Genomic DNA, 22,978 nt, shown 5'->3' with positions numbered 1-22,978 from the left:
TACCATCCACCTTTGAGAAAGTCTTTGGCGAAACGCGTTTCAACGCTACCAGAGCGCCTTCATCAGGGAAATTCCGTCGGTTCACTTTGCTAATTTTTTATTTTTATTAGCACAGCACAGTTTAGCACGATGTGTCATGCCGCGCATGCGCATTAGGTCTCCCCGGCCAGTGGGCGGGGCCAGTCTCTCCCACCGTCCGACGTAATGAAGAGGAGGAGCGGCAGCGGAGGAAGAAGCAGCGACATGTCGCTGCCTCTGGTAAGTCACTGCAGGGGTTTTCACCCCTTCAGCAACCGGGGATTGGGAGGTGGGAGGGAGAGGGGACCTGCAGTGCCAGGAAAACTGATTGTTTTCCTGGCACTGGAGAGTCCCTTTAAGTTCTGCCTTTGTCTGGTTAAGAATCACGTTACCTGAAGAGACTAATTAGTATTTTGCAATTGAATAGATATTGTGCCAAGTAATATTTGATGGGTTTTTATTATTGATTTACTTGGGGGACCAAGGCACCCCATTTATAAATTGTCTTGGTGGTGGAAGCATTAAAATAGTAATAGTTATATTATGTTTAACTGTGGGTGGTGTTAAAAGGGGGATTTTGTCATTTTTACGGTCTAGTGCAGACAAATCGTGAACTTTTTTTATTTTTTATAAATTTTATTCATCAAGAACATGGATTTGGAGCAAATGTGGACCTATAGAAAAGGTACATAGATGACATCTTCATTAATTACTAAGGATCTAGTGATTCTCTTAACTTTTTTTTTTTTTTTTTTTTTTTTTTTAAAACGCTCTCCATAACAACTGGGGCAACTATCTTACCAAGAGTGTCAGTGATTTGAGCATTGATTTTTTTTTAAAACTTAAATATTTATATTTTTAACAATGCCCTTTTGACTCGCATTTTTTTTTTAAAACAATTTGATGTCAAAAGCTATATTGAATTAGATAGTTATCATCATCCCTGGTTATCAAATATACCCAGAGGGTAGTTCCTGAGAATTCGCAGGAACTGCACCAACAAGGTAGACTTTATTGCACAATCTGCTTTTCTAAAAAAACAATTTGAACAGAAAGGATACAATAATGATGATTTACAAAGCAATATAGATACAGTTACCAATAGATCCCCTTTACTTAAATATAAAAATAAAGAAAAAAAGACAAACTGCCAAATTCCCCTTATTATTTACTTCTCTAGTAACATGGGCACCATTAAAGAAAAATTTTACAAAAAATGGCACATCCTTCAACAAGATGATGCAAGAATATATAGGCCAAAAGCCGAAATTCAATTTTAGAGGAGCAAGAAACCTTAAGCAAATTTTAACTAAAAGTTTTGTAAAACATGAACATCCAAAAAATGTTCTAACAGATTGGTCACATGAAAATAAGGTTTTTTGTTTTCATTGTGGGATATGCAATGCATGTCGGAATACAAGAATATCTAACAAAAATGTTCTTACATTTAATTCCGCTATTACTAAGAATATAAAATTAAATCAATCAAATCACACTCTCATAATGTTATCTATCTTTTGTGGTGTACATGCAGGCTACAATATATAGGCAAGACATCTAGACCAATCAAAGTGAGAATCAGTGAACATGCTCGGAATATTAAAAAAGGATTTTTGAATCATAGCGTATCAATGCACTTTTTAGAAAAGAAAAGGTCAGATCCAAGACACCTAAAATGTTGTGCAATAGAAAAAAATAACGCTCATTGAAGGGGAGGAGATGCTGCTATTAATTTAAGCATACAGGAGACTAGATGGATTTTTGAGTTACACACCTTAGTTTCTAAGGGACTCAATTTTGATTTTGAAATAAATCCTATTTTATGAAATATTTCTCTCTTTTTGCCTTTGTGGTTTTAACTCTTTTTATTTGAGTGTCTTTTTGATTAGTGTTTTCATTTTATTATTTTTTACATTTAATATGTATTTTAACTCCCTTTTCTTCTTGCCCTTCTTCTGTGTATGGTATATATGGACTAATGCCCTTTTGTAAAATGGCGCCTGCTGGTCAGACATAAGAAACTGCAACATAACACACATGGACGCTAAAATTCGTCAAGGGGAATTAGCCTGCATGGAGACGTCACAGGAAGTGACGTTACATACCCGGCACGTCACAGGAAGTGACGTTACATACCCGGCCCGTCACCGAAAGTGACGAAACCGAATAGATGCGACAGATAGAACCATTCCAAAAAAGATTTGAAAAGACATGATTTTTGTGGAAGTGATAGAACGAACTTTCTGTAATTTTATATGTGTGTTCTAATTTACATTTTATTTATACTTTATTTATACTCTTGGAAAAGATTACCAATATGGCTGAAAGAACGGACATGTATATCCGAACAGGAAACGTCGCCATCTTGGAGGTGGCATGATACGTATCCGTTGTCGAACCATATTTGGGAATGGGTGTGTTTTTTTTACAACATGTGTGATTGTTTGTAATATTTGTGTATATATAAAGAATGTTTGTACTAATAGGACTTTCATTAGCACCCGAGAAGGACCCATTAGTGGGGTTATAACGCATTGTGCACTTCTTCCAATGTTATTTTTTTTTATCTATTTAAGTTATAAATAGTTTTTATATACCTACCTCTTTTTGGCGTTTCCAGCAATTCTGCAACTTCTGGGACCCTAACCACTAGAGGAATCCATTCTATGTCTACAAGGAGACATATATGCTCAATAAGTCCAGAGCCAACTTTAATGGAAAATTGTGAGTGTTCTGAATTCTAAATCCTACTCACGATTTATATTTACAGATTAAACTATGTTGTGTTTTATCTCTGTTTCTGTATAGGATAATACATGTAACTAAGTTAAGAAGAATTTGTATATGAGGTAACTAATCCTTTTTATGTGTGCGCTTATCACCTTGTTAGGTTTTCAAAAAATGTAAATTATTTGCTTAGGAACATTTCAGAAGCACACCATGCAAATTTAAAGAATAGATTATTTTCTAAAGAGCAACAGCAACATTATATATGTCTGTCATCTAAAATCTGCTAATGAACATTTACCCAAGCAAATCTGAGGTAAAATGTCCATATAGCTGTGGATATTGATTTTCTTATACACAACATATATATATATTTTACTAATATTGTTTAATGAAATTCACATTTTACCTCCATTGCTGCTCCGGAAACATTCAATTCAACTTTCAGGTTATCTGCTTCATCAATATGAGAAGAGTGTTTCTCTAGGGTGCATAGTTTATCTGCAGCTTCAACCTTCTCTTCTTCTGCCTTCTCTAGAGCCAATCCCACTGTTCTTTCATGTTCCCGGAGAAGCTCCAATTCACATTTTAGACTCTGGTGAGCAGTTTCAAGTAAATGTTTCTCACAGAGAAGTTCTTGATATTTGGCTTCAATATCCTGCAGTTTTTCTGCGAGAACGGATATCTGAAAGAAGATATAACACTCATAAAAATATAGTGGTGGCCTATACATGACAATATTAGTCTATTACGCTGTAAATCTTAAAAAATAAAAAAAAGGACTGTTTCACCATGAACTTGTTCCTAAACATAGTACATAGTATATATATATATATATATATATATATATATATATATATATATATATATATATATATATATATATATATATATATATATATATATAAATAAAAACAAAAAATAAATAATATAAGAATTGAATGGACAAAAGCTTAGAGAAACTCGGTAGCTTGCCATTCGGTAAATCCCAGCTCAGGTCTCAAAATCGTTTTTGCTCACTTGTGCCATTAAAGAGAAAAAACATTCAGAAGCATAATTAGACTGATGCACCCGTAATGGCAGTTCAGAACCGAAATGCTGGCAAGTTCTCTCTGCGTGAGAGATGAAATGCCGGCAAGTTATCTCTGCGTGAAAGATACAGCAACCGCCGACGATCGCTCCAGCTGATTTGGGACCTATGAGAATTTCAAAGTGAGTGGATAAAAGATTAACCTACGGATTCAAGATTTAATGACCTGTTGGAAAAGATCTTGCAAACTGTCAAGACCTCATTCCATACACTTTTATGTCGCTGCTATTTGAAAAGTTTTACCAATTAATGTCGTATGGAACACTGAAGAAGAATATGTGTATGTCACCATCTTAGCATACCTCAGAAGATCGAGCCCTGTGACCCTTATGAAGCAATTTCTGTCATAATATGATCCTTAAGCATATCACAGAATGAAAAGACCCAATCACTGTCTGCGTCAAATAAGAAGGCCATTCGAAGTTGCCATAAAGCGTGGTACTCCAACACTTTTTCTAGCTGGGAGAATAACCAGTATCTGTGCACCATCAAGTGACCAGATTCTTCACTATTTATTTTACTATAAGGTGTTTAAGGGGCAGACAGTGGTATTAGCAGTTCATGGAATTGGTCATGAAGGGGCTATACTTAAAGTAAAGCAGTTAAGAATTTTTTTAGAGAGGGCTTTGATTGTTAAGAATACTTAAATATAATACTGTATGCTTTCATTTCTCTTAATTCATACTGTGTTTTTTTCTTAAATCAATCTCATGGATGCAAAGCTCACCTGACCATCTGTAGATTTTTCTTGAAGTGAATTTCTCTCTTCAGTAAGTGTAGAAACTAATTCATCCAGCTCCATTTTTCTATTTGCTGTAGCTTTAAGTTCAAGTAAAAGTGAATCTCTCTCCTGTATCAGTGCATTCATCTGACCTTCCAACCTTAAAACCTTTCCAAGTCAAAACGTGAATATCAGTATCACAAAGATTATAAAACCATATTGCTTAATATAAGCAAAACAGAAAGATTTGCTCTACAGCAATACAAAAAAAAAAAAAAAAAAACGTTTGCTTAACACAAGAATAGGTGCATGTCAAACAACTTACTTTATGCTCCAAGGCAGTTTCATGATTTTCAGGGTGGTCCTCTGGGATGTCATGCAGGGATTTCAGGTTATCCAAGAGCCTAGTCTTGTGTTTTAATTCTTCAAGGGCACCCTGTAGCTCCTCTTGGGTTTCAATAGACTAAAACAAGTATACCAATTAAAATCAAAATAACAAGTGCAGTTTAGAATGAGAGATTGTCAGACAAATGTCCTACCATTTCAATGTTTTTTTGTAGGTCGTGTTTCAGCCGATGACTCTCAGCGCCAACATTTTCTAATATTTCATTAAGATCCATTTTTTCCTGTGCCAGCAACTTTTGTTGCCGAAGATCATCATCATCTCCATTTGGTTTCATAAGGTGTATCTCTTCATTTAGGCACTGGATCTGACAAGACAAAATACTTAAACATTAAAAATACATTAACTTAAATGATTATTTAAAACAAAAGAAAAAAACAAAAATATGGGGTGTGGGGGAAACATTAAATATTACCTCCCATGCTGCTTCTGTGACAATCTTACATTTTTAAGAAACCAAGTACAACTGCTCTTGCACACACTAAATCTTAAATTACTATGAATAGCTTGCTGAACTGCTTTATGTTGTGCGATGAGTGTGTCATCTCTTAAATTGATACTCTTATAAATTAACCTTGTTACATCCACCTGGCGGTCGGCAACTGGGTCCCGTTTTTCTCGATTTTTGTAAAAAAAAAATTTTTTTTAGCTCTGTAGAGCTAAACTCAAATTGCTTAGAGCACCTGTCTTCCAAAGGCTTCTCCTTAAGCTGCACTGGGAAGTCTGATTGGACAGCCACATATGTCAGGGTTGTGGAAGAAGGAGAGGGCTTGCAAATGCTGCAGAAATGAGATCTGTAGGTATCTCAGGCTAATTTTATAGATATAACCCGAATGGAAAAAGAAAATTACTAAATGCATAAATGTTTTCATTGCGGGTATATATCTTAAAAATAAAGATTTTGAACACTGCAATACTCTCAAATGTCTCTACTAAATTACTCAAGAGTAGAATTTTAAAAGTAATAATTAAATCATTTACATAAAAAGTCACCTGCTTTATGTTCTTTTCAATTTCGTGTTTGAGCAAATTCCTTTCTTCTGTCAGATTATTTTCCATATTCTTTGCCTCATCCCTCTCACATGATATAGAGAACAGTTGTTTCTCAAAGGTACAGAGTTTTTGCTCAAGTTCTCTAGTCTCTCCTTCTGCCTTTTCCTGAGCCAGCTCAGCTGCTTTTGTGCATTCCCGGAGGAGTTCCAACTCACCCATTAGACTTTGCAAAGTAGTTTCAAGAGCATATTTTTCCTCAATAAGTGCTTTATAATTAGCATTGGTGTCGTGAAGCTTTTCTTCCAACTTTGAAAATTCAAAAGAAAAAGTCAAAATGGCAGAATTTATAACAAATATAAAGCTTAGAACAATTGGGTTCCACCTCTACTCCTACAGTGTTTACCAAATTTAAATAAAGTTGATATATTCTGCTCATCTTGACGGTGCTGGAATTTCATTGAAATTCCAACCTAGTAAAGAGATATACTGAGACAAAGTAGAGACCACTTTGTCTCAGTATATTTCCTACACCTGGCACTTCTAGAAGGCAGTAGATCCACTTAGTGTCTACAAGTGTTAATCCCCCCTGCTGTCAATAGAGAATTTTGGAGTCTTGCGGGATGCTCCATCGGCCTCAAGAGTGTAATCTTGCGAGAATATATCCGTAATGTTGGCTCCCTGTGCTGAAGATGACCCGCCGTCAGAAGATGGCCGTGCTCATGAGGGTCAGGTTTAGGCAAGTAGAGCTCACCTTTACCTGTATTCCCAGCCACTGGACCTCCAGTGGCTATGTCACCATCCAAAGTCTTTGCAAATTCTGCAATGTCCCCAGACAATGACAGTGCTACTTTACATTGTGGCTGGTGATAAGGGGGGCAGGTGGCAACTGGACATATACTGCACAATTTCCAGTATAGTTTAAATGGAAATATAGTTGAATGGTTTACTAACCTCTTGTCCTAGGCTAGGGTCCTGGCAGAACTTAGATGTTGTAGCGGTTTCTTCAAGTTGCTTTTTTAAGTCGCCAACAAGTTTCTTCTGCTGTTTGAGCTCTTGCTGAGTTGTTCTTAACTCATCTTGCGTTTCAATGGACTTTGTATTTAAAAGGATAACACATGAAAAATGTTAAAAATAAAAACATCCCCCAAACTAAAAAAAAACTTAGAGGAATCCAAATCAATTGTTATCTTGCCATAACCCACTGCCAAATTAATTATACATGGATGATAGTACCAAACATAATTGGAATGGAATGATCAGCACTAACCATCCTAGTTTAACAGCCACCACCCCATTTTTATGTTAACACCGGTTTAGAAAGCCATGTCATTAGCTCTCAGCATTTTTACAGCGAAGTAGGGTAAATAAGTGTGACAAATTAAAACTGGCACATAACAAGTATGGGTTTCCAGTATGTATCCCATTGTAAACTTAAGACAATTTAAATGTACAAAACAAAAGTAACATAGAAACACTTACATTTGAATCATAAGCAAAAAGTGTTTTATGTCAAAATGCACATTTGGATACTTACCAATTCAATATTCTCATTTAGGTCACTTCTTAGATCATCTCTCTCAGCTTTAATATCATCTATTGAAGAAAGAAGTTTACTTCTCTCCTGGTCAACAGCTTCCAACTGCTTCTGAACATCTCTGAGTTTCTGATAAACTTCAGACTTTTCTGCTTGCATGACATCCAGGGATTGCTGGTTTTCTTTTAAACAACCCTTGAGCTGTTCAATTTCAGCACTCAGATCTTGTTGTAGTTTTTTATAGGTTTCTACTTCTTTTTGAAAGACATTTGCTTGATCATGGAGGGTTTCACCTTGTAAAGACAACTAAAATACAAAAATAAAAATATAAACATATAAACTTTTAAACTACATGCTTTTTTTTTTTTTTTTTTTTTTTACAGATGCACAGAAGTTTACCTTTGCTTTGTTAGTAGAAAAAAATAATTATTTATAAAACAGATAGGTTAACACTGCCAAAGTTCTCTCCAATCCCACTGCAAAACAAGCTTTAGTTAGGTTAGCTGCAAGTCATCCTTGCTGCCCAACAGTCCTATGCCAGCCAACAATGACTGGCTTCCATTGCAAGACCCACTAGTTGGTAAAGAGGCAGTCACTGTAAGATTGCATGAACATAATGTTGGTGGCTAAAGGATTTTAACTTCTGTTTAGCAAGGAACTTAAATGAGCACTATAGGGTCAGAAACACAAACGTATTCCTGACCCTATAGGGTTAAAACCACTATCTAGTCACCCTGTTCCCCTCATGCCTGCCTAAATATAGTAAAATCTTACTTGTACTCAAGTCTGGAGCTGCTTATTTTGTCACCGTTTCCTTTAGACCTGCCCACTGCCTACTGACATAATCACAAGTGGTAGCCTGATACAACCACAATGCTTCCCCATAGGATTGGCTGAGACTGACAAAGAGGCAGAGCCAGCACAATTCAAACACAGGCCTGGCAAATCAGCATCTCCTCATAGAGATGCATTGAATCAGTGTCTGCATGCAGAGGGAGGAGATACTGAATGTTTGGATGCATTTTAGGCAGCCATGACACAGGAAGGATCTCTAACAGCTATCTGAGGAGTGGTCAGTGAAGTTATCACTAGGCTATAATGTAAACACTGCATTTTCTCTGAAAAGACAGTGTTTACAGCAAAAAGCCTGAAGGTAATGATTCTACTCACCAGAACAAATGCAATAAGCTGTAGTTGTTCTGGTGACTATAGTGTCACTTTAAAGGGATACCATAGGCATCAAAACAACTTTAGAAAAATAAAGAAGTTTTAGTGTACAGATCATGCCCCTGCAGTCTTGTTGCTAAATTTTCTGACATTTAAGACATCACTTTTGCTTCTGTATTATAAACAATTGCAGTTAGGAGACCCAATAAGTGATTATCATTAATTTTGCTCAGCACTTACCCCACAGTGGGAACAGTTTTCCAACCAGAAACCTGCCAGAGCCATCCAAGCAAGTACTCTTATTCAAGAGCTCTGTAAGACAGCCGCCAATAGATCCCTCACCATCTCCCAAAAAGGAACACCACATCTAAAGGTATGTGCCACGTAGGCTGCATTGTTGCCAACAGCTGGATAAAGGGTGTTTTCCCCATTGAAACAAGATTTTATACATTTGTTCCTGGGAAATAATGCAAATGGAGACCCTGATGACTGCCTCCCAGAAGTTCACCAAGAGTCCTCTTCCAACTACCCTCCTATATCCTGCTTTTATTGACAGACATATCACATGAAGTCCTCATTTAAAAGAGTTAGAAGAGGTATAGTTATAAATCTACGATATAAAACCTGAAAGGTCTCATGTAAGCAGAGGGCTTTATATGGAGTCAACGCTGAACCAGCAGCTTGTTTAACCCAGTTTGCTTGTGCAAAATGGCATAACTGAACATATTGAAAGTAATCTCTGAATGTCATGATGTCTCCTATAAATATAGGTAGTTGTATGTCAGCCTCCCCCATATTTTTTTTTTTTTTTTTAAATCTCTTGGTTGCATGCCTGAAGGAAAATCCCGATTTCTCATTACAGTTGTGAAAGGAGAGGGATTAGAGGCCAAAGTGAACATCTGCCTAACTCTGTCCCACAAGGATAAAAAGGTGTGAATGGCAGGACATGTGAAGAAGGGACTTCTGAGACCTATTAAACCACCTATAAATCAAATATAGGTTGTAACCGATCCAACTTTGTGCGTAAACTTGCTTTACACAAGTTCCACACATTACGCATGGAGAAGAAAGCGAGAGCTTTAGGCCTCATGTTTAAGGACTTTGAGTGTATAATCACCCCGTTGTCCCTCCTGGATGAGAACCACAGCCAATAAACCTCAGAATCGTACTGAACCCAAACAAACAGAAAACAATATTGCTTTACCCCCAACCATGGCAGTTTTGGGAACATTGAGCTTTTTCCTAGAAGCAGTCAAAGAGTGAGATTGAAAAGATCAATGTAAAATCTCTTGAATTCCACCCCGAATGACAATCTCTCAAAGAATGAACAACCGGCACTAAGATCACTCAAAGAGGATGACGATCTGATCAGTAAGCCGGCTGATCAGTACTAAGCAACACTGAAACCTATAGGGTTCTAAAAACCAACTCTACAAATTAGTTCTTACAGAGGTATAAGGCAATTCTGGACGATGGCCGCAGTGATGGTTTGCCATCGGATGACGAATACGAGTTTATCTTGAATAGTCACCCTAGGATAGCAACCTTTTACTGCCTGCCAAAAGTTCACAAATCCACCAGGTCGCCCTATTGTCTCGGGTAAAAAGAGCCTGACTCAGAATGGTACTCTCTACATAGATAAAATTCTGAGACCATTTGTAGAACACCTTCCATCTTACATTAGGGATACCAAGCAGGCACTTACTCTCCCTTTCTAATCTCAAAATACCCAAGACATCCAATGTATGAAGTTTGGATGTAGAATCATTATATTCATCCCGCATGACAAAGGGATTGCACATGCAAGGTTCTTTCGAGACCAGAGGGGGTCCGGAACACCAGACACAACATTTGCACTGAGACTCCTGGGGTTTATCCTGTCACAACTACTTTCTGTTCCATAACAAATTCTACCACCAGGTGAGAGGTACTGTGATGGGGACAGCTTGTGCCCCCTCATACACTAACCTCCACCTGGGGTGGTGGGAGGAACAGCTTAGGACTTCAGACACCGTGGCACAATATCTTACGAAGATACATCTCAGACTACATCCTAGTTGTATGGCAGGGTACCACAGAAGAGTTTAATGATCTTGTTTCCATTCTGAATGTAAATAATGAAAACCCCAAATTTACACCAGAGTTTGGCAGGCGCTTTCTTAATTTCTTGGACTTTACTATCTCCATCATGGATGAGGGTTCACTCCAAACTACACTTAAGAAACCTGTGTCCTCCAATGCCCTCTTACAATGGAACAGTTTCCACTTGAGACCCTAAAAAACAGGGGATACACATTGGGCAGTATCTAAGGATACACAGAAACGCAGTAATATTTCTGACTTTAAGGTAAAAGCTAAAACACTCAGACAGCAGTTCCGAGAGAAAGGATACCCTAACAGTTGCCTGAAAAGGGCATAGAGGAGGGCATTGGAGGCTGATAGACTATTCAGTGAGGGAAACACCAAAAATATGTATGATTCAGGTTGGCAGGATGTGAAGAAATACTTGCATAGATTTTGGCCAATTTTACTTAATGAAGTTCATCTCATAGAGGTCCTTGGTCCAAAAGTTGACATTACGGCACAAAGAGGCTGTAATATCAGAGATATACTTGTTCAGAGTCAATTTCAACCAAAACCATCAGGCACATGGTTGGGAAATCCCCCTTGTGGTACCTATGGATGCGGGAGATGCGTTGCTTGTAAATTCATTCAACGAGATTCTAAAATTGTGACTGATAGCGAGGGACAGTAAACCTTCAAGATTTTACATTTTTTCAATTGCAATACTGCAGGGATGGTTGGTAGATTTGCTGACCTGCAGTTGCAATTTGAAACACGTGGGCAAAACCTTTCGCCCCTTTAAAGAAATAATTAAGGAACATGTAAGATCTCAAATAAGAATCCCAATTTTTTTTTAAGTAATTTCAGTGCACAAGGACTAGGAATACTTACTTGTTCTTTCAGATCATCCCTTTCCATTTCTATCGTCTTTTGCACATCATCCCTTTCTTTAAGAAGAGCTGTGACTTCATCCAAACTATGGAGCGAAATTGTAACCTGGCTGTCTTTTTCTTCTGTTGAAGGAGCAGCTTGTTGCCAATTTTTAGCATTCTGTTCAGCTTGAATGAGCACTTCCTGTTGACTAATAAGTTGTTCTTTGTCCCTTTCAGCTTGGGCAAATTCTTCAGCTACAGTGGAGAGCTAGACATGGAAAACAGATTTATTTATTTTCAAAAAAGGGAAAATAGAGGAGGGGGGGGGGAATTGGACCACAAAAACTGCATTGACAGATAAATACCTTTTGTTCCAAACCATCAATGGTGCATTGGTGCAGTTCTATTTCTTTAAGTAAACATTCAGCTTCATTTTGTTTCTGCACCAGCTCCTGTGTAGCGGACATGTATTTTTCTTCAAGTTCCGCATGCACTCTTTTCAGCTCAGAGTACTGCTTTTCAGCTTCAGATAACTTTGACTGCACACATGTGATCTCATCAGTCAAAGTCGTAATTTGCAAGGTTTGCTCTTGTAAAGCATGTTCATGTTTGCAGATTATACTTGAATGCTGCTCTCTTTCGCTTTTTAACAAATCTAACTCTTCAGGAGTTTGGCTTAACTAGAAAGAGAAAGAGGACAGTTTAATAATGTAAAGATTCAAACAGTGTTATAAAAAAAAAAAAAATAATTAAAGAAATAATTAAGGAACATGTAAGATCTCAAATAAGAATCCCAATTTTTTTTTAAGTAATTTCAGTGCACAAGGACTAGGAATACTTACTTGTTCTTTCAGATCATCCCTTTCCATTTCTATCGTCTTTTGCACATCATCCCTTTCTTTAAGAAGAGCTGTGACTTCATCCAAACTATGGAGCGGAATTGTAACCTGGCTGTCTTTTTCTTCTGTTGAAGGAGCAGCTTGTTGCCAATTTTTAGCATTCTGTTCAGCTTGAATGAGCACTTCCTGTTGACTAATAAGTTGTTCTTTGTCCCTTTCAGCTTGGGCAAATTCTTCAGCTACAGTGGAGAGCTAGACATGGAAAACAGATTTATTTATTTTCAAAAAGGGAAAATAGAGGAGGGGGGGAATTGGACCACAAAAACTGCATTGACAGATAAATACCTTTTGTTCCAAACCATCAATGGTGCATTGGTGCTGTTCTATTTCTTTAAGTAAACATTCAGCTTCATTTTGTTTCTGCACCAGCTCCTGTGTAGCGGACATGTATTTTTCTTCAAGTTCCGCATGCACTCTTTTCAGCTCAGAGTACTGCTTTTCAGCTTCAGATAACTTCGACTGCACACATGTGATCTCATCAGTCAAAGTCGTAATTTGCAAGGTTTGCTCTTGTAAAGCATGTTCATGTTTGCAGATTATACTTGAATGCTGCTCTCTTTCGCTTTTTAACAAATCTAACTCTTCAGAAGTTTGGCTTAACTATAAAGAGAAAGAGGACAGTTTAATAATGTAAAGATTCAAACAGTGTTATAAAAAAAAATATAGTATTTTTAGTTCTATGAATCAAGCAGGCACCTGATGTTTTAGATGTTCAATTTCACTCGGCAAATATTTATATTCTGACAAACAAGCAACTTCTTTTTCCAAAATAGTTTTTTCTTCCATGATTTTCGCCAATTGTTTTGAGTAATTACTTATTTCCTTCTCCAATTCCACACGAGTTAGCAGATCTGCCAAGCAAAAGAAAGGCATGTTACTACTCCAAATCATTAGAGGAACTATGCACTGTTTTTTAAAATGGGATGCCAGTGATAGGGTGCAAGCTTTCAGTACTGGTAAATATATATTATATATATATATTATATATTTTGTTTGTGCATATAGTTTGGTAACTTTATTACTGTATTGCAGTATTTGCCAAATACAATTTCACATCTGAAATTAGAAAAAGTTTTTATTTTTAAACTTATTATTATAATAGGAAAAAAGCTTTGCTGCTTAACTAATAATATGCTTAAAGGACCGCTGAAGTCACCCAGATAACATCCTCTCTGAGTGCAATTGTCCTGTCATTTTAATCCATTCATGTAAAATATTGTCGTTTTGTTTACATTGCAGGTTTAAATACACCTGTAACGGCTGTCTTCATGATAGTCAGTCAGTGTCAAACTCTGGTATTCCATCAGATGGTAGCATAGAGCAGTAATCTCCCAATGCTTCCCTATAGGAAAGCTTTGGATTGACCGAGATCATCAAGTGTAAGATCTCAGATATGGAGCTGGGGACAACCATGGTGAAAATAGCATGGCAATTGATTAAAGATAGGTAAATGCTTTCCATGAGTACATCAAACATCTTCAAATTCACCATACGAAAACATTGATTTAATTATTTCCTATGGGGAAGCTCTAATGCCCGTGGTGCTTGCAGTGCATGAGCATTAGATTTCCCTATTGGCATGACGGCTCAAGAGGAGAAGACTAAGCCAGCGCCAAGAGAACATCAGCCCTGGAAAGAGGTAAGTTAACAAAAAGAGTTTTAAGCCTTTATTCACCAAGGTGGTTGTGATGGAGCAACCTAAAGAAACCGGGGCACTACAGCATATAATCAAAATGCAACGCTGAACATACAGATTCCACAGCACAAAAATTAAATAGTGTAGCCACAGCGCACTTGGTCTGCTGAAGCTAGGACCTGCTGTCTAGTCTAACGAGCATAGTGCATGATATACTCTTAGTTTCACAAGCATTTGCCTAGTTTAAAAGCCTGTTATTCAACCAAATTAAGCAAGATTACCAATATGTCAAGATTACTAGCGACAACGACTCTTTACACACTTGAGATATGTTGGATAAGCATATGACCCAGCTACTTTCCATAACCTTAAAAATGTGTGCAGTACTTCTCTATGCCATAAGCCTGTTAAACGCTGTCCCTCACCCTTTTTATTGGTGTTGTGGCACAACAAGTGTCTGTATTAAATAAATGCACCACAAAAATAAAGAATTTAAAAACTATAAAAAAATTAAATAGTGAATCAAGTTGCCTGCACAATTTTTTCTCACTCATTTTAAGAGTGAGAAAAAATATTCATCAGAAACAGAACAAAGTGTCTGGCTGAAGGAAAAGAAGAATTGAACAACAAAAGTTAAGAGCTCAGGAATAAATTAAAGCTACAAACCTTTAGGTACTTTTCCAGCCATAAGTCCAGTTAGCTGGTTAATTTCATTGAATGCACACTGTAACTCTTTCTGTAGATCTGCTTGCATTTGTTTGAACTTTGACTTTTCAGATTCCAACTGCTTTTCATATGAAGAAGCATCATTTTCTCTTTGCTGGCAATGACTTGACATTTTGTCCTGTAAGGAAAAACAAACCATAGGTGATGAGCAAGAGTTCAAAGAATAGCATTAAAGTGCAGCATACCTTCAGCAACTTCTGATAAACAGATTTTATAGAACTACCACAACATCTTGATGAAAAGATTAGAGGTCTCTCTGAAGGAGGATATATAATTCATGCCCTTAAAAGAAACAAACATGTATTCCGTAATGCTATGGTGTCTTGGTAACTATTGAGGTGAACCCACTTTTGCAATTAAGAACCAAAAACATTTTTACTTACCTTCTAGCCATGCTGTCTCCCTGCCTGATATCAAGATTGAAGAATGTAACTAATACAATGCTTTAAAAAAAAAAAAAATTAAAAAAAATAAAGTGTCTGACTCATCTCATTTGTAAAGCGTCTCTAGTGACCACCTTCTCATTGCAGGTGTATTTTACCCTGCAATGAAAACATTGCTGTTCATACAAAATGTCAATGTTTTACTACATTGTAGGGTTTAAACGGCAGGGGTACTGCACTAAGACAAAATCATTGTGATTCAGTGGTCAATGTCCCATTAGTGTCCCTTTCATGTCTGCTGAAAATACAGTGCAGAGAATACTTCCTTGCATTAAAATATAATTGCATTTTTTTATGGTGGGCTTTTTTGGAAGGAAAGGGAGAGGGAGAGACACACACAAAAACGAAACAGACCGTAACTAGTAGAAGCGTCGATCGGGACAGACATTCTGTTTATTTGCAAATAAATATTTTCACTTTGGAATAACTGAGTGCACCATATTTTTGAAATCCATATATACACAATGTGGGTTTACACAATACACAACTTCCCGCCCCACCCCCCATAAATTTGAATACTTACCATTTTTTCTTTTAGCTCTCTGTTTTCACTTTTAAGGAATGCAGATTCTTTCTGAGCATCTCGAGTCACAGCTTCTGCATCACTAAGGGATTGCTTCAACTGAAACACTTCTTCACACAAATTATCAGTGTCACCCTGTAATAAACCATAACCAGATTAACATTATCCAAGACTGCAGGCTCTTTGAGAATAAGGTAAGAGTTATGGACAAGTTGTTCTTCCAGCAGGTCTCACCATGGAGGCACATAGATCCATGTTTCTCATTTTCTTCTGCAAGTTGTCTACATTTTTCTTTAGTTCAATGATTTCCTTTTCTTGCTCTTTCAGAAGATTTGACTTAGTTTCTAATTCAGTCTGCAATGTAAACAGATATCAGTGTGCTAAATTCTTGGGGTGGTGAGAATTTATAAAATTGGCGTGCAAATTACTTAACACATCCTCACAACAAAGGAGAGCAAAATAATTTTTTTATATATAATTATATAAATTGATTTTCTCACCCCTCCTGGGTGGCATGTTTATTCCCCATTCTCAGGTCCTCTATTTTGTTTTCATATATATTATTTAGTAAATATTTAGTAAATTAAATAATTGTTATCACTTGGACTAAATTTTTTTTTGTAGGGACACTATAGCCACCAAAACAACTTTAGCTTATTGAAATAGTTTTCATGTATAGATCAGGTCTCTGAATTTTCAGTGCTCAATTCTCTGCCATTTAGAAATTAAAGGGACACTATAGGGCCAGGAACACAAACATGTATTCCTAACCCTATTGTGCTAAACCCACCCCCTTGCCACCTTAAAAGGAATTAAAACATACCAGATTTCCAGGGCCACGCAGGTCTGACGCACTGGCCCCGCCCCTTGGAGACAACAGAATTGCAGATTTTTAGCAAATCCAATGCTTTCCCATTGGGAAAGCATTGGCTAAAATCAGCAAGGAGGCTGTGCCAAATGCTGTTTTGGCCAATCAGCACCTTCTCATAGAGATGCATTGGATCAATGCATCTATGAGGAAAATTCAGAGTCCCAATGCAGACTGTGGAGATGCTGAACGGCAGATGCTGCAGAAAAAAAATAATATCAAACAAACCACGTTCTAAATTATTTAAAGTTACTGAAGGCACAGACATGTAGAGGTGAGCAAATAGCAAGAAAATATATGTTAAATACCCAAAAAGCTCACCTCGAGGTCTTGATTGTACACCTCTGCATTCTCAACTACCTTCTTTAAGCTGACAATTTCATGCATTAGTTGTGCCTGGAAAGCAATTAAGTAATAGTGCAAGGAGAATTAGCAAGCATTTCTACTGATTCAACAGCCATCACCAAAAAGGCAGGGATAAAAGAATGTGTTGACAGATCAGACAACAATTAAGCCACCAAAACCAAATTAAGCATGCCTTATTTATGCACACACTATCAATTATAAATATTGAAAATATAAGATCTACATAGCAAACCTGCTAGAAATGTATAATTCATCAAATTAATTTTTCACAACTCCAGCCAACATTACAAATCAATGTAATATTTTTTATTAACATCAAGTAATGTGCAGGAATTTGGCAAACCCAGTAGTCAGAGCACACACAAATTACACTAGGTGGATAACCATATTTAAATTAACAAACATACAGAATGTAGTAAGCAGTTCAATATTATAATTATAAAACATATGCAGCAAATTCTGAGATTGATGTAAAATAAATACTCTGTACCAATCCTCAAATATTTCTCACTGAAAATCCTGTTCACATCTCCATTAAAATTCCTTGTTTAATGTTTTTTCATACATTCATTCTCAAAGTAGCCTATATATCAGCTTAGGTTAGATCTAGAGAAAACACTTTCATTTACTATTCACAACCTTTAGATTATCTAAAGTAATAGTGAAACATGCACTTCAGTCAACACAACGCTTCATAGGAAATTATACATTTTGTTTTACTAAATGTACCTTTGTTTACGTATTTTATCCGACTAATACGATGACCATAGTTTAAATGTAAACAAAACATTAGCACGTTACTTTTTTGGGGGAATATATGGTGCGACTCGGTCCAGCCAGTCAGCTGTGTTTACATACAAATGATACCATACAACAAGCAAGTTATCTGCTGTTAGTCCCAAATTTACATATAAAGAGTAAATAATGACTCCCACGTGTACTCGTCTGCTGGTAACAGTGATGGTATGCACATCAGAAATTATATTTCTTTATAAAAGAAGTTCGAAATGATAAAGAGGTACAAGAGGAGTGAAAGGATTGGCTGTGTCAGTAGAGAATTATGCGAAGGCCTTATTTTAATCTAGGCCGTGTATCAACAGACCACTGTTTTTTTAAGCAAATAAAATGTTTCAGTATTCCTTTCCTTAGCCATGTTTTTGGTTATTTCAATTAAAATGGACCAGTCACTCCTCCAAGAGACTGTTTATTGCTCCCTACAGCAGTAAAACAATTCTGCATTTATTTGGGTCAATAGGTTAAAAAGCTTACTTAAGCTAACTTTGATGCTGTGGGCAACTAACTCCATTGTATGACAGCCAGGCAGGTGTAAAAAGGTTAATCCATAAATGTGCTAATTTCTATTGAAATCCTTTTTTATTTTACAAAAAGGACACACTCTTCAACTTCAGCGAATTAATGTGCTTTATGTGCGTCTTCTGTGTTCTCATGCATCCTTAGAAATGCCATATAAGCTCATGAACGTTCAAGCATTCCTTTAACAGTGCTGTACATGTGCCCCTATATGAATTGCATGGATTAATCTAATTTACATGTAAAGGTTTAAAATAGGAAAAATGTCCATAAACTACCTTAAAAGAATATGTGCGCACAGTCTCAGACATGGTATGTATGCCATTAGTAATTGTATCAGGTGGAATGTGCTAGTTTGTCAAGAGGTGTGTGTGCATGTGTTTTAAGAAAACCCACTCACGACAGAAAATAAAGAAACCAGAAATAGTGTTTTTCATACAAATTATTACATGTAATCAAGGATAAAATAAACTGACCATATTTAACCAACTGCAACAAAACCAATAGCATTTTTTTCCAGAGTTCCATGAACAGCAGAATTTACCTCATGCTCTTTCTGCGTTTCTTTCTCTAGTTCTTCAAATTCACTTGTCTCGGTCTTCTCTTTAAGCTGTCGTTCCAGATCTGCAACCTCTCTTTTAAGGGTTTCATTTTCTAGTATTATACTGTCAAAGTTATTGCGCATGACAGTCACTTCGTGTTGAGCATTTCCCTAAAAAAAAAAAACCCCCCAAAAAAACAACCAGTTACAAGTCAAAACAAACTACAAAAAGTAAGATTTGGATTTTTTTTTTTATAACTTACTTTCTCTGTCATAAGAGCTTCACAGAGCTGAATAGTTTCCATTAAATCTTGTGTATGAGACTAAGAGGAACAAAAACGGAGATTAGATAAAGAAAGGATAAATAAAATTTTTACAAGCACACCAAGAGGATTTGGGAGACATTCATTTTTCTGTAATCTAACAGCACATGTCAGAAAGCATACACATATATGCAAGACTCAATGTTAACATTAAGCAACTTAGTTTTTAGGTGGGCCCTGACTGACTCATTTTGCTGTAAATTTTAAAACCCATTTTAAAGCGGCTCCGTCACATAATGTGCAAAGACTCATTGATTGTCATGGGGGGCAGGTAGGTTATACTTACCTAGAGCTATCCCTCGCAAATGTAGCTTCTGTCTACCAGCAATGCAATCTTGCACATAAACAAAAGTACAGCACTTAGGTCTATGGAGGATCCTGCAAAACCCTCCACAGATAAAGCTTATTTTGCCCTACAGCAGTCACGGGTGATGGCTGGAGCAAATGACAAACATGACAAAAGGTAACTCCTTTTGTCAAGCGAAGGAAAAATGATGAGACAAAGCAGTCCCTACTTTATTTCAGTATACCTTTTGACTGTTGGAATTTCAATGAATTTTCTTTATGAAATACTCATTATAGGGTGGACAGAGCCACTTGAATTATATGTGTAGAGCTCACATTTTCCATTTGTACTTCACAAGGCACGCACATTGTTGGTTTACAATGCTTTGTATGACCAAGCATACTGTTTTTCAGGTGTAAAGTTAGATCATGAAAATACAAGCACTCAGCGGGTAAAATAAATATATGTAACACAAATGTTAAAAAATATAATATATAAAAATATATAATACCAGTACTTCGTGCATAAGTTGTAACACCGGGTGAGATTTTCACATTTCTGTAGTTTAAATAAATAAAACATTTTGCACAGTATCCCACCCTTCTAGCAATTTAAGTATTGCACTTTTGTACTAGTTACCAAGCATCACATTTTTCCTGAAAGTCTGCGTAACAGAAGGTTACGATTTTGTTCAGCAATTAGCATTGTAATTTAGCCGACGCAGTTCTGCTTTACAAAGTCTAGAAACACCTGTTTTGAACACACATGTTAAATTACTGACTGTGTAATTCCAAGCCAGTAAATAAGTACTCACCTTTCCATTATCTTCTTGTTGGTTTTGTACTGTAAGATTTTCAATTGTTTGTTCTAAGTCAATTATCTTTTGCTCAAGCATTTGTATTTGTTCTTGGCACAAACTGTGGTTATGGCTTAAGTCTTTGTCATCATATCCCTGCACTTCACAGAGGTTTCCAAGTGAGTGACTGCTCAGTTCCAAAACAGTTCTTTTGTTTCCATGGGTGTCATTTTCTTCTGGGCTTTCCTCTTCCACACCAATTGAAGGCTTTTTAATTGACTCATTTTCAGGAATGATGGTTTGAAGTTGGCCTTCTAAAGTGGTTATTTGGTGTTCAAGAAGTTTCACAATATTATTCTTTTCCTCTTCTTTCGTTTCCAACTGCTCCTTCAGGTTTGTGATTTCATGTGCAAAGGATTGCCTCTCTTTAGTCTCCGCTTCATATTCCCGAGACACCTTTTTCAATTGACTTTCCAAATCTGCAATCTTCTGTTCCATTTCCTTACACTTTTGTTGTGAAGAATCTTTAAACTGGTGGCTGTGTAAAGAAAGATTCTGATCAAGACAATACCAATTGAGCACACAAACTACAATATTAACATGACACAGACCACATCATTTCTGATTAAGAATGCATGTAATATTTTTGATTTATACCTATGATTTCCATGATATTAAAAGGGGGAAACAAGTTGTGGTTCTTTAAATTACTATGATGACCTAACTTAACAATACCAGCAAACCAGAAGCCTATTATAGTTGCCTGTTTGGATTAAAATTTAAGCCCATCTTCCGGTCTAACAGCGAAGTAAACGGACGCACAATCCCGGAGCTCCGTGATAGAAACGGCGATAACAAGCAAATATACTGCCGATACGGTTCCCACTGAACACTGTACCGCAAGGAGAACTGCTCCAAGCCCCATGGGACGCAAGCACAAAAAGCTGCTGCCGGACAAAGCGGCCCCAGGGCTCACGATAGGTGAAATGTGGCAGCAAGCACGAGGCCTGAGCGGAGTCAACATGGCGGCGCTCCACGGAGGCTGCTCCGACTTCTCAGATGACGGCACAGGGGGAGACGAAGAGGACTATCTCCCAGCCCCAGACCCAAAACCGAGGGCAAAGCCCAGTACACCGAGAGCTGACCCCGACGCCGAGCTGGTAACCACCGGAGTGTTAAAGACCCTGCTAGCTGAACTGCAGAAAAATATCCTCTCAGATGTCACAGCACTCAGGGGTGAACTAAAAGGCCTGTCGGGCCGCATAACAAAGCTGGAGGATGCCTACCAAGACCAACAACAGCATACAGCCTCGCTGCAGCGGGAAATACAAGAACTGCGCCAACAAAACCTGCTGTTTGAAAGGCGGTTCGCGGTCCAGGAGGACACAAGACGGAGACTAAATTTAAAAGTAAGGGGGATCCCAGAGGGGCTACCAGAGGCAGAGCTGCCACAAATGATCGCCCGTATGCTTAATAGTGTACAGCCCCCAGGCCAAACCAAGGCCATCACACCCAAAGACATCTTCCGGATCCCGAAACCCGCTACGGCCCCAGCCACGGCCACAAGAGACACTGTACTTACCTTCAGAAATGGGTCAGACAAAGGGACGATCCTCACTGCCCTCCGGGGTAAAACACCCATACGATTTGAAAACTCAGAATTAACCTTCTATGCCGACCTGTCCAGTGGGACTCTAGCGTGGCGCAGATCACTCCGTCCACTCACCTCCACTCTCCGGCAACATAATATACAATACCGCTGGGGGCCCTCCCACACGCTACTTGTGCAACACGGAGGGAAAGTACATCAACTCCGGGGCATACAGGACGCTGCGGATCTTCTGCACACCTTAGGCGTGCCTCAGGACTCACTACCCCAATCGGGACCCCAAACTCTCACTTCCCCGGCCCAAGGCTGGGACCCAGCGAGAATTGCCCCGTTTATACCGAGGAACAACACTCCGATCTCCTATGCCTCTGTCACCACCTAACCAGAGACATGGGACAGGCTCTCCAGCCGCAGGGATGCCAAAGCCTACCCGCACCAGACAGCTACACACGTTCTATATGAAGACCTAGAGCCCACCGATAAGCAGACAACCTCTGCCCCTCAACATGAACATTTACCTCTCCAAGAAACTCTGCCCCGCGGACTTACCTCCCGACCCTACCCAATGGAGACATCTGCAGCCCGGACCTCAGGAACGACAGGCCCCAACACCTTCACTCTCAACTGAGAGCAACAAGAACTCGGCCTACACGGCCTCCTGGACTCTAACCTCAGGTGGACGTGGGGTGACGGTCCACTAGATGGGCCCACCCGGTTATGAGAAACCCCCAACCTTCCGAAAGACTAAGGGCCTCCTCTGATTGTCCGAAAGGATGCAGGCCCCAGAGCAAGTGGTTTGAACACAACACTCTGTTCATACTGGTTCTGTTTTGTTTTTCTTGTTTAATTTTCCCCTTTTTCTAGCTCCACATTGCATGCCTCTCTAATAAGGCACTGCCTATCTTTTTTGTGGGCACTTTATAAATAAGCGAAACGTATACGTAGGTTCAGACTAGAGAATACATTTGTTCTTCTTACTTGTATATTAACAGGGGTTCTACTCTGCTTTACGCACCACAATGCTTTTACATACCTACCGAGATAATTAATATGCGCACTGTA

General features: G+C 38.0%; 1 protein-coding gene across 1 annotated transcript in view; it reads right to left on the bottom strand.

The window, feature by feature from the left end:
- Positions 1-22,978, bottom strand: part of CENPE (centromere protein E) — a 93,502-nt gene that overhangs the window by 35,398 nt on the left and 35,126 nt on the right. The window contains exons 16-34 of the mRNA XM_063425813.1: positions 20,326-20,845; positions 19,166-19,225; positions 18,906-19,073; positions 17,006-17,080; positions 16,051-16,170; positions 15,817-15,951; positions 14,791-14,968; positions 13,185-13,339; positions 12,774-13,088; positions 12,432-12,680; positions 11,955-12,269; positions 11,609-11,857; positions 7,487-7,792; positions 6,904-7,044; positions 5,953-6,258; positions 5,096-5,266; positions 4,882-5,019; positions 4,563-4,724; positions 3,155-3,430 (exon numbers count right to left, since the gene is read on the bottom strand). Of these exons, the coding sequence (XP_063281883.1) occupies positions 3,155-3,430; positions 4,563-4,724; positions 4,882-5,019; positions 5,096-5,266; positions 5,953-6,258; positions 6,904-7,044; positions 7,487-7,792; positions 11,609-11,857; positions 11,955-12,269; positions 12,432-12,680; positions 12,774-13,088; positions 13,185-13,339; positions 14,791-14,968; positions 15,817-15,951; positions 16,051-16,170; positions 17,006-17,080; positions 18,906-19,073; positions 19,166-19,225; positions 20,326-20,845 (4,039 nt within the window). The remainder of the gene's footprint in view (positions 1-3,154; positions 3,431-4,562; positions 4,725-4,881; positions 5,020-5,095; positions 5,267-5,952; positions 6,259-6,903; positions 7,045-7,486; positions 7,793-11,608; positions 11,858-11,954; positions 12,270-12,431; positions 12,681-12,773; positions 13,089-13,184; positions 13,340-14,790; positions 14,969-15,816; positions 15,952-16,050; positions 16,171-17,005; positions 17,081-18,905; positions 19,074-19,165; positions 19,226-20,325; positions 20,846-22,978) is intronic.

Source organism: Pelobates fuscus, chromosome 6 (assembly GCF_036172605.1).
Source record: "Pelobates fuscus isolate aPelFus1 chromosome 6, aPelFus1.pri, whole genome shotgun sequence".
Taxonomy (NCBI): domain Eukaryota; kingdom Metazoa; phylum Chordata; class Amphibia; order Anura; family Pelobatidae; genus Pelobates; species Pelobates fuscus.
This window is presented reverse-complemented; position numbering and strand designations above follow the sequence as displayed.